Below are 12372 nucleotides of genomic sequence, written 5' to 3'. Positions count from 1 at the left end.
TTGATCATCTTTATACTATACACCATTTTGACAAAAACATGAAATAATATCTGTTACAATTTATAGAAATATGCTTAAAGAAATATAAAAATTATGTCGTGTTAATTCTTCATAAAGGTTATAAATTTTATATGTATCAATTTGTACCTTTATATATTTATACATATATATACAATATACAATCGTACCATCACATGAGTTTTTTGTTTAAAAGATACCACGGGTGTTAAATTTATTCAAATACACTCGCTAAGATTAAAATATACACTATTTTATTTATTACCCATTTGAAACTAATCCATTACAATCTTTGAAGAGAAAAATTTAAATAATTCAATAGTAAAATTTATCTATATATATCTTCTTACATTGTATCAATTAAATTATCCTTTTTTTTTTACTGTATTTATTAAAAACTTATATTCACAAATAAATAAAACATTGAAAAATTAAGAGTTTCTTTCGTATTTCATTAATTTTATTTAATATCAATTATAGATATTAATTATTTAAATTTCGCGTGAAATTCGTTTCAAAAAGATTCATTTAAATTCAGTATTTTCCATGAATACTTTATCAATTAATTTAATTGATGCATACTTATTAATATTTATAAAAATTATGTGCAAACTAAATTGGTATTATTACCAAATTGCAATTTGGCGCATTAGTATTCCATATGTATTAATGTAAAATATAAGTCAATAGTTCGGAGTAGAGCTGAACAAATTTATTTGAAATTAAAATAAAAAATAATGATTTGAAATAACGTTACAATATTTTATTTGTAATAATGTTATTATCATATTTTATATAACGTTATTTCTATATCGGTCAAGTCTGGTGGTTAGGGGATACCCCTACTGCCAGATAACCCGAACATCAGACGCAAGACTTGCGCCGCAAGCAGTCAGCAGATGCGAATCTACATACAGCAGTCTCACTAGCAGTATGGTCGCTTGTGGAGGTTTTTCTCTGTGAGTGACAAGTACCACGGTTCTTGACTAAAGGATACATACGAAATAATGATTAGTTGTAACTGAAGTGAACTAAAATTGGAGTGATGATCAAAGATATGGCTGATGATGAGGCCATACAGGCCACTAACGATGACGCGAGTGAATGTAAAAGATACGCGGTGCAACTTGGTTACTGGTCCGATCCATTTATTAACTTTTTCGTGAAACAAACTGGACGAAAAGCACCCGAAATCAATCGCGGTTATTACGCTAGAGTAAAAGGCATCGAGATATTCGTTGACAAGTTTCTTAAGGTACGTGTCTCTCAGTTAATTGTCGCAGATTTCGTAATTTTGTCTTCGAAATTGGCATAACCTAGAAACATGATAGAAACAATTCGGGATACAGCTGATTTGACTAGCAAAGGACGTGTGCAGTGCCGGAAACCTTGACCTGACCAAGGCCCTGTCCTAATTTTCGCGGTCCTCCTTTTATCACGAAACAGCGATAGTTCATTTTATATACCACTAACACACTGTTTTCACATATTAATAATAAGTAATTACGGATGCACTATTAATCGTTATACAATTTTTATTAAGCTCCGATTCAAAATAAAAATTAAGAATTTTTTGCTTTTATTTTTTAACAATGATACTTTAAAAAATGTACTAGAAATTAATTATTAAGTTGAAGATGTAATGCGTTTATATATTTTTTTAATGAATAATGTGTTTAATATAAAATTTAAATAAATAAAAATAGGATAAAACTTAATGAAACTTCTTTATCTTAATTATGTATTATAAGTATATAGTTAAATAAGTTTGTTCATATACTGTACATAGAAAATATTCATTTATGATATTAATACAGTTATCTGGTGAGAAAGGCCAAATTATAAATTTGGGTGCTGGATTTGATACACTTTATTGGAGACTCAAAGATGCAGGAAAGAGTTTAATAAATTTTATAGAACTCGATTTTCCTAGTGTCACTGCTAGAAAATGCTATCATATCAAAAAGCACAAACAATTGATAGATATGATGAATACAGAAGGTAACATTAGATTTTTATCAATGTTAACATTGTTTTCTTTAAAGATGAATTTTGTTATTTATCACCTATTTTATTATAGATGGAGAAATTAGGTTTTCAACAACAGATCTACATGGTGCCAATTATCATGTGGTGGGAATTGATCTGCGGCACATATCCGATCTTACTAACAAATTAACACAAGCAGAAGTTAATTTTAATCTGCCAACTATGTTCCTTGCAGAGTGTGTCTTAGTATATGTAGACACTAGCGCAGCTTCTGCATTGTTGAAATGGCTTGCTGGAAAATTTCCAAATAGTATTTTTGTTAATTATGAGCAAGTGAATATGAAAGATAAATTTGGACAAGTTATGTTGTCTAATTTACGTAGTCGTGGGTGTTTGTTGGCAGGTGTGGAAGACTGTGAATCTTTGGAAACTCAACAAAGACGGTATATACTATATATACTTTTTTCATATTTGCCATATATAGTGTCTCAGACTTAATGGACATTGTCAATAGAATAATTAAAAATTGTCTATTTCAGTTTTACAATAAACAATTGGGAAGGTTCCAATGCATGGACAATGGTAGAGGTTTATGATTCACTGCCTCAAACTGATCGTAGTCGAATTGAGTATATAGAAATGTTGGATGAACGAGAGCTTTTGACACAGTTATTGCAACATTATTGTATCTCAGTTGCTTGGAATGGGCAAACATTTAAAAATCTGTCTATAGCACAGGGTTAGCTTTCCTAACTCTTATAAGTTACTCCAGGTAGTAATACTGTATTGTTAAAAAGTATAAACTTGTAAGTACACATGTGGTAACTAAAGATGCAAAATCATTGTTTACTAATGGAATTAATAAGTTCAAAATTTAAATTCTAATATAGGCTGAGCTGATAAACCTGTTTCTTTTTACATTTGGTAATGTTAACTTTTTCTTTGGAGATGTAAAATTTTAACCAGCTTTAAATATCTGCAAAAGTTGTGTAATTACAAAATTATAATAACTTTATATGCACTTTTCATTATGGAATGAATATATACTTTGTATATCTATGCATACTACATTTTTGAAGTGTCATGAAAAACAAATTGTAAGTAAAATTGTATAAAAAAGATAATTTGGTATAAAAATATTCAATTTCATTACACTAATTTAAAAGCCACATTCTGTTTCCATTCTTGTTGTATTTGTATGCTATAAATGTTATAATGTCTGTAATGTAAAAATAATATTGAAGAAAGTTAAAAAGTTCTTTCCTGTCTTGTGAACTGCTAAATATAAAATAAGATTCAGAAAAATAGTGCTAATTTATTGAAATATGTATTTTAAATATTTTTGACTCGTATAACATTTATTCGATGCTTATGAAGTTCATTTACTTCCAATAACATAAATCAAAACATCCTATAGTAGTCATGAGTCTGATATAAACAAATTTTTGAGGTTTTAATTTTAAGCCTCTGTATACTTATTATTTTCTTACACTACTTACTATTTTGTACTTGAAAACATTTATCATTATAGTGACTATATAGAATTACATTTTTACTAAGTCGTTATAGATCAAATTAGTACTATAATCCATTAATTAATCTACTACATTTGCAGTTTTCTATAAGCGTGATTATGTAAAATAATAATGTGCAACGAAAATAAGATTTTACTTAAATATGAAAAATAGAAGACAGTATACATTGTGGAAGTCAATATTTGAGTGTATCATTTATGAACATTCTAGATAGTTTCATTTTAATTAATTATGTATACAGAAAGGGATAATTAAAATACAACCAATATTCACACTTGCAAAACATTGTAACTTATGCTACTGTTAGGATGTAACATACAATTATTTCTGTATATTAAAAAAAGAAATGTATATACAGGAAATTGTACTTTCACCATTCTCATCATAAATAATTACATTATGCATAGGTAGATCATAAAGTGGTAGTAAAAAATTCTCAGGAAATACATTGTCGGCATGTTAACAAGATACCAATATCTAGACCAGTTCCATTTTAATGAAATTTCAACTAACTCATTAAATTGCCAACAGCTTGATTGCTAAATTAATAAAAATTTATTTTTTTATAAAGGAATATCAGGGTTATGATATATGCAAAATAAGAACACTATGGAAATAGAATCTTTATGTTAAAATAATAATACATCTATTTGTCACTTCCATTTTTACATCATTCAATATGTTAATTGTCAATTGACTTTAATTATATTTTCCTGATTATTTTTGATAATATATTCACCAATATTTTTACAAAAGCTTATTAGGTCATAAGATGTAATATTATATAGAAAAAACATATAAATATGTTAAAAAATTGTGAATTCGTATGTTTTCGAAAATAGGATTGCATACCTGGAGTAACAAGCGCTAAAAGAAATAATCTAATAATCTATTTTTCTGGAAAGTTATAGATCACGGTTATATCTATCAGCAACAGTAGATTCTTTCCAATTTCGTGTTTTAAACATTCAGTAATAAAATCGTACCTCATCACAATAATCTCATACAAACCTTACCTTATTTACTTAAAATAATATCTATTATACATGTTAAATGTTTTAAACCGCTTGAAGTTTGAGAATCAAATTGTTCTTGTCATTAATTATTGCAAATTGGAAAAAAACACTGCCAATATATGATTCAAAAATCATTAAATGTAACATATTGTTAAATAATAGTTGCTTTCACAAAATTTAAGCTTTCAAATTAAAAAACAGGCATTAAATACTATTTTTTTGCTAAGTTTTATATAATCAAATATATTGAATGTAATTAATGATATATTCTTTTTATAAACTAAAAAGAAAAAAATAATACTTTGAAGCTCAAACTTAAGTGATACCTATCATAGTAATAAATTACATAATTCTATGTTTCTGCATGTATTTTATTCTACGCTTAATGTTATTACTGTCTTATATGGATGCTGTAAAAGTTAAATCATACAATGGCTATACAAATATTCTGTGTGCTTCCGTGTTATAGACAGATGTAAACTGATCAGAAACTATATCCTTATTTTGCGTAACATTGTGATACTGTTAACTTGTGCATTTATATATTGCAATTAGAAGAAAATAATCCAGAGTTAATATTAATTATAACTTACAATATTTATGATATTTGTTTTCTTATATTTCATACCAAAATCTTAAGTGGAAAAAGAAAAGTGGTAATATTATCAAACATTTTTAACTGTGTGATAAAAACAGTATAAGTAAATATGGTTCATCTACTTAGATTTAATTTAATTTATTATATGAATATTACATGAATACCATGTATATTACTCTATTTACTAAATACTTATTTTACTATTTTGTGAGGATTAATAAAAATAAACAGCATCTACACTTATATGTATAATATTATTTATAACGATTTACTTACAATATCTTATGTGTAAAAATACGAAAAATATTTAATACAATTATAAATTACGAATTGCATTGCTCATTGTTTATTAGAATATTCTAAAAAAATTACCGATTTATTTTCGATTTCGAAATTTCCGGTTGTTCGATTTTTCACTTGATTTAAATTAATTATTTAAAAAGGAATTGCTTCATATCTTGTAATGAATAATTCTACACATCGTTAAAAACCCAGTGGATTTACTTGAACACATCCACCAGCGTCACACGTATTCTTCGAAATTTTGCTCAATTTGTTAAATATATCTAATTGTTTACCAGAAGAAATTGTACTTAAGTTCAAATTCACACGGTGCGATGCCTGTAATACAGTTAACAACACATTACATTTAACGACAATATAATTTAAACGATGATAAAATGAGAAATTAATAAAAACATATTCTTACTTCAGCACACCAAGTTTGAGCCATGAGAATCTCATGTTCTGCAGTTGGAAGATTTTTATTTGCAGATATAGTTGCTCTACTTAATACAACAGCCATAGTATATATGTCAAATGCTACTTGCGCTATTCTGTTAAGAACAAATTGCTCATCTACAATTCCTTGTCCATATTTGATGAGAATAGATTCTATACTTTGACCAAAAGCTTCTACATTCTAGAAATGATTAATTAACTGTTACTAATAATCGATCATTAAAATATCAACATTAATATTGCAAAATGATATAAACCTTAGCACATACTGCAGCACCTTCTTGCAAATTTGGATGAACTAAATGCGTGAAAGTAGATGCTGATCCCAACCCAATTACTCGCGTCGCTCTTTTTGTTGCTTCTTCAAAAATCAATCCTAAATTAGCTGTAGGATTTTTAAATGCTTTTTGTAATTCTTTCAAATGACTTCCTGCATACTGGATCCCAGTAAGTGCAACAAAAAGACGAAGTATATCATTAGTTCCCTCAAATATTCTAAAAATACGTAAGTCTCGCATAACACGTTCAAGACCAGTATCTTTCATGTATCCCATTCCACCCAATATTTGGATAGCTTCGTCACAAACCGACCATGCAGATTCTGATGCAAAACACTATAAAAAAAGTGATACACCATATGTGATCTGACAAACATAGTATTAACTTTTGCTTTGTTAAATGAATTGTACTTTAGAAATTGCAGCTTCTAAATGATAATCTTGACTTCCACTATCCATATTACCAGAAATTGTATACGCAAGTGATTCAGTTACATATTGTAATATTGCCATACGACCCAATTTTTCTTGGATACTTCCATAATTATCTATTGTACGTCCGAACTGTACACGTTGCGTTGCATGATCAACTGCTTTTTTAATACAATAACGCATAGTACCAGAAAGAGCAGCTGCCATGCCAAATCGACCATTATTTAAAATACTCATTGCAACCTGAAACAGCATAAAGTATATAACCATTTCCTTTTTAACATCAATCATGTGAAGTATTAGATAAATTTAAATATTTGGTACAAGTAATGTGAAACAAGTAATACCTTAAAACCTTGTCCTTCTTCGCTCAAAATATTTTCTACTGGTATTTTAACATCTTCAAAATATAATTCTGTTGTATTACTACACTTAATTCCCATTTTCTTTTCTGGTGGTCCATTTGTTACACCACCAAATGACCTTTCAACAATAAATGCAGTAACTTTATCCTTTGTTTCACCTGTTGCTGGATCTTTTGTAGGAACTTGTGCAAAAACAGTCATTATTTCTGCTAAACCACCATTTGATATCCAGATTTTGCTACCATTCAAAATATAATGCGATCCATCTGCTGACTTAACTGCACGAGAACGAACTGAACCTGCATCTGAACCACAACTTGGTTCTGTGAGACAAAATGCTGCAAAATCTCCATTACACACTCTTGGCAGATATTTCTCTTTTTGTTCTGGTGTACCAAATAAAAGTATACCCTATATAAGTTAAAGTTTAACAATAAAAATATTTTAACAAATACTTCTTAAATTTATACTTTAGTAAATATCCTTAAATATTAAAATATCACTTTTGATAAAAAATCTACCTTAAATCCTATACTTTGATGCGCACCCAAAGTAATACCGATACCTAAATCATGATATCCACAGATTTCAACACATCTACTATACTGAGTATTAGACAATCCTACTCCTCCATATTTTTGTGGAACTTGAAGACCAAATACTCCAAGTTCCCACATTGCAGTCATAGTTTTTTCATCTATGGCTGCATTGTCATCATTTTTCTGTGGATCGTTTATTTCCTTCAAACAAAAATTGAAATAAATGTAACTTTACACAGAAGTAAATAGAACAAACTCTTCATATTATAAAGAGATGGGGACTTCTCATATCACAAAAATAGGAGGACTTCCTAATTCCTTTTTTCATAATTTGAATACCTCGAAGAACTTTTCCATAGGATCAATTAAGACTTTTAATGTATCAGTTTGCTCTTCATTTAAATGTCCTGGAAAAGGAAATACTTGGCTAGTTTGTATATGACCACGGAAAGTATTCATAGTAAAGGATTGAGTCTCCTTTCGGGCATTTTTTTTTTCTACATTTTCTTCTTGAGTTTTTTTTACAGCTGCTTGCGCTGTCAAGCATCTGAAACATATAATATCACAGATAGTTTTAGAAATAAATTATTTATTGAATATCTATACATTTGTAGATAATCTTATGCTACAATATTATAATTTATGCATCTATTTATTGTTACTACTCAATCATATACTCAATTGAATGAAGGAAATCATTAAAATATAGAAAAGTATTCCATTTGAATAAAAAATTCATTAAAGAGTAAAGGTCAATAGTTAACATACTTTAATTTCTATTTACACATACAAAAACTTCTTTGATCCAAATGAAATCAGATATTCTCTTCTTTCTTAATGGTTTAAATCTTAAATTATGCTATTAAAAAGTTTTTTTAACCACATAATTTATATAAAATTAAAATGTACAATTTCATTTATTTATGTACATTATCTGTTCAAAGTGCACTGGACTGATAAATTTCGTACTGATACAAATATTTGACATATGGATTAACAAATATTGCGTGTAATAATTTACTTAACAAATCTGACAATTACTTTGTTATCAAGGAAAGTTTAAATATTTATTCATATGTAAAGTGTATGCACATCTTTTTTTATTCTTTGACAGTATCAATTACACACTGCAACAGGTTGTACATTAATGTTACTTAAAATGCATAGTTAAAAGAAAGTAACTCACCTAATATTTGAGTCAATCATTTTTATGAAATTTCGTGGTCTCTGAATAACGAAATATGTGATTCGCAACATTTTTACGTCGATGTTAACCTCTGTATATACTTATAAAAGAACGAACGATTCGAAAAATTTGTTTCCACGGTTTAAAGCTTAAAACTTGAACGTAATGTGTATATGCAGTGACCTATTCAGCGAACTTGTAAAAGTAGAACAAGGTTTAAACTCCACTTGGTTGTTTGTACCTATATATATACAATACTATCGTTACGAAAAATTAAACTAATTTATAAATGGTGGTAGGAAGTACGTCTTTTATATAATTATATATATGTTTAGTAAGATACGTATCATATACAAACACATTTCATATATATATATATATATATGGATCCAAATGACCTATAGACTAGCTATGAGTTACATGCATTAATTGTTACAAATACTCATTACTGAGAGTCCCTTAGAAAAAATATATTTTTATGTTATACTGAAAAGAATAAACAAATTCATTCGTATTATTTTAGCATGGACTACGTTGTCATAGGTAAATATGATAATCAAAAATATCATCTATATCGTAAATACACATTCGCAATGGAAGTAGGTATATATATATGTAGAGTGATTCTAGAAACCAACCGAGTCAAGTTATTCTAATTGTAAGATACAGAAACTTGATCGAGAAGAATCTGTATAACGAGGTCCATCTTTCTATAAATATGTTCTTTTTGCAAGATGCGAAAAATTTGGACTGATTTACATATTTCTAATTGAATAACTCATTATTTGGCCTTGTAAAAAATACTTCGAAATTTTAACGGTAAGCGCAATATGAATAACTGGAAGTGCTTGTGGTATTCGGCAGAGAAATGTACAGGTCAATGAATCAAAGGATACGACGATATTAAATTTGTGATACATGTAAACGGAGAATATGGGTTGAATCGTAAATCGCACAAGATGTGAGTTAAAGACTTGTAAAATTGTATTATATTTATGCGTATAATGAATTCGCTGTATAACATTTACATAATGCAACAGATAATAATATGTTTTACATATTGAGCTTTATTTATTCCTGAATTATTAAGCATTTACAATAATATGTAGTTACTTGAAAAACTAACAGATAAATATTGTTTTGTTTAATGTATATCAATAAATATATTCTATTATTATTATACTAAGTGCAATTAATTTTTTTGTTTTTCTAAAACTTAAGTTTTATCTGAATAATTGTTTAATATTGTTATAATTTTCGTTTGTAAGCAGCTATCACTTGCTGTAGATGTAATTTCTGTGTAATTTATGCAAAATATACTCATTTTGTTACTTTAATTATTTATAGGTACATGATTTATTCAATCCAAACAATTTGAAAAGCATGATAAATAAAGAAGATATAAATATATATGATTGGTTATTCTAAATTTTAGTATTCTATGAATAAATTATTCCATAAAATATTAATATGAGTAACGTTACTTCGCAAAACGTTTCATTCGGATCATTGTTAGCATTTAAGAATAATGATTTTAAAGAATTTGTTTGTGGTTGGGGGGCTGCTGTCATTAATGTCTCTATTACCTTTCCTATTAATAAAATTATATTTAGACAGGTATGTAGAAAAAATATGATTAATACTCTGATATATTTATATATATATATATGTATTGAAATAATTAATTTTCTGTTATTTATACATAGATTTTGGAAGGGATGCCAGCCAATACTGCATTACAACAAATATCCAAAGAAGGTGTACGATTGTTATATCGTGGAATTTTACCCCCCCTTTGCCAAAAAACGTTTTCACTTAGTATAATGTTTAGTATGTATGAAGGATGTAAAGAACGTTTGTATATGTTGACAAACAATGATATATTAGTTAGAATTTTAGCAGCCCACTTTGCTGGCACTGCTGAGGCTATACTTGTGCCACTTGAAAGAGTACAAACATTATTACAAGATTGGCGCTATCATGATAAATTTAAAAATACTTCTCATGCATTTAAATATTTATTAAAAAATTATGGTATACTAGAATGTTATCGTGGTTTAGTTCCAATTATATACAGAAATAGTTGTTCTAATCTCATGTTCTTTGTTTTAAGAGAACAGTCAAAACCATTAATGGGTGAGCATGATTCCTTATTAACGAGCTTTGTTAACGGTGCTTTAATAGGTGGTTTTACAAGTACTGTATTTTATCCAATAAATGTAATAAAGATACATATGCAGTCAAAAGTAGGTGGTAATTTTGAAAAGTTTATGACTGTCACTAATGAAGTATATATTGCAAGAAATAGAAGTATAATGTCATTTTATAAAGGTGTACATTTGAATTGTATAAGATCATTTATTAGTTGGGGAGTGATAAATGCATCTTATGATTTCTTGAAAGGAATCATGTTCTAATAATAATTAAGATTAGAAATGTATATTTATATTTGTATTTAAAAAAAAAACAGTTCACTCTGTTATGTATAATTTAACAAATTATATTTTTCAGTTGGAGCTATTAATCGCACATTTTTCCTGCAATAAATTATCAGGATTGCACACAAATAAAACAAATTCTTGTAGATCTATACAACTTTTAGGATAATAGAAAAATATTAGTTTCATAGCTCATTTTTGTAACTGAATAATCTCACAATATAAAAAAATAAAATATGTGACTCATTCTTCCAGTCATTGAAAAAGTATTAGAAAGTATTACTTTCTTAATATATATAAATAAATATAAATTATGATAAATAAAATTTGTAATCATAATATTTTGAACTGTAAAGAAAATTATATAAATTTTATTTTATTTATTCAGTAAACGAATAAAATAGCTTTTTTTTATTATACATTTATAAATTGCATTTAGAAGATGAATCAATTAAATAATAATCAAAGTTCAATGTTTCATTTCAGAATTAGCAAAGAAAAAATGTTTTAAATGAAAAATTGTTTTACTCACTACAATGAATGTATGTAATGTATAATTTAGAGTTTATAAAATAAATGTAATATTTTATTGTACAAAAATTATACCATTAATAAAGAATGAAATATTGTAATGATTTAAATAGTATAAATAACTAAGTGTATAATAGAAAAATCAAACCATAATCTAGTTTTGCATAAATATTGATTATCATTAATTTTTTAAAAAGTTCTTAGCTTATATTTTACAATTTTATTATTGTATATCGTAATTTTTGGTAAGTAGAAGTGTATGCAAATTTGCCTATAATATTTTTTATACTATACATATTAAAATACTTAATATGTAAAAAATGCATCGAGGTCAAGTATGTTTATTACATAAAAATAGGTATCAGGAATCATGTCGTTAACGATTTCTAAGGCGCATGCTCGTATGGTATATTACTTAAGTATACAAATAATGTTACCTTATATAAACATAACAAAAAATTACTAGAAAACAACGTGAAGAGGTTATTACATTTTATATATGGGCCCATGAAGGGTTGACCTTTTGTGTACGCATATAAAATAAATTTACAGTAACGGTATTTAATACTGAATACAAAATTCAACAATTTTGTTTTAATAAAAATTGCAACTGATTTTATTAACAGGTTAATTGATCCGAGGACTTGTTATGTTGTTATTACTGTTGTAACTTATCTTAGTTTGTAATGCCTTTTTCAAAACAAGA

At 27.1% G+C, this 12372-nt stretch overlaps 3 protein-coding genes across 6 annotated transcripts; 2 read left to right on the top strand and 1 right to left on the bottom strand.

The window, feature by feature from the left end:
- Positions 1-880: 880 nt before the first annotated feature.
- LOC143149015 (leucine carboxyl methyltransferase 1) lies at positions 881-3189 on the top strand. Of its 2 annotated transcripts, XR_012992663.1 has the most exons (5): positions 881-1273; positions 1836-2019; positions 2099-2450; positions 2547-2813; positions 2898-3189. XR_012992663.1 is itself a non-coding variant. In XM_076315974.1 (4 exons), the coding sequence occupies exons 1-4, from the start codon at positions 1064-1066 to the stop codon at positions 2749-2751; spliced, it is 951 nt and encodes a 316-aa protein (XP_076172089.1). In that variant the 5' UTR covers positions 881-1063; the 3' UTR covers positions 2752-3189. The 2 variants fall into 2 exon arrangements, 1 of the variants encoding a protein (XP_076172089.1); XM_076315974.1 differs by having other exon boundaries at positions 2547-3189.
- Positions 3190-5391: 2202 nt separating this feature from the next.
- Acadvl (Acyl-CoA dehydrogenase very long chain) lies at positions 5392-8972 on the bottom strand. The gene is made up of 8 exons (XM_076315973.1): positions 8698-8972; positions 7851-8058; positions 7494-7712; positions 6955-7383; positions 6587-6850; positions 6155-6511; positions 5866-6078; positions 5392-5777 (listed from the first exon to the last, which is right to left on the bottom strand). Exons 1-8 carry the CDS (start codon positions 8766-8768, stop codon positions 5640-5642), a joined length of 1899 nt encoding a protein of 632 aa, XP_076172088.1. The 5' UTR covers positions 8769-8972; the 3' UTR covers positions 5392-5639.
- Positions 8973-9100: 128 nt separating this feature from the next.
- Positions 9101-11374, top strand: LOC143149016 (mitochondrial nicotinamide adenine dinucleotide transporter SLC25A51). 3 transcript variants are annotated; one of them, XM_076315977.1, is made up of 4 exons: positions 9136-9240; positions 9328-9658; positions 10045-10314; positions 10404-11370. In XM_076315977.1, exons 3-4 carry the CDS (start codon positions 10168-10170, stop codon positions 11112-11114), a joined length of 858 nt encoding a protein of 285 aa, XP_076172092.1. In that variant the 5' UTR covers positions 9136-9240; positions 9328-9658; positions 10045-10167; the 3' UTR covers positions 11115-11370. The 3 variants fall into 3 exon arrangements, with proteins under 3 accessions (XP_076172093.1, XP_076172092.1, XP_076172091.1); XM_076315976.1 differs by having other exon boundaries at positions 9165-9240; positions 9317-9658; XM_076315978.1 differs by lacking the exon at positions 10045-10314 and having other exon boundaries at positions 9101-9658; positions 10404-11374.
- The last annotated feature ends 998 nt before the right edge of the window (positions 11375-12372 follow it).

This window comes from Ptiloglossa arizonensis, chromosome 7 (assembly GCF_051014685.1).
Source record: "Ptiloglossa arizonensis isolate GNS036 chromosome 7, iyPtiAriz1_principal, whole genome shotgun sequence".
Classification (NCBI taxonomy): Eukaryota; Metazoa; Arthropoda; class Insecta; order Hymenoptera; family Colletidae; genus Ptiloglossa; species Ptiloglossa arizonensis.
Note: the sequence above shows the minus strand (reverse complement) of the source record. Positions and strands in the feature narration are given on the sequence as shown.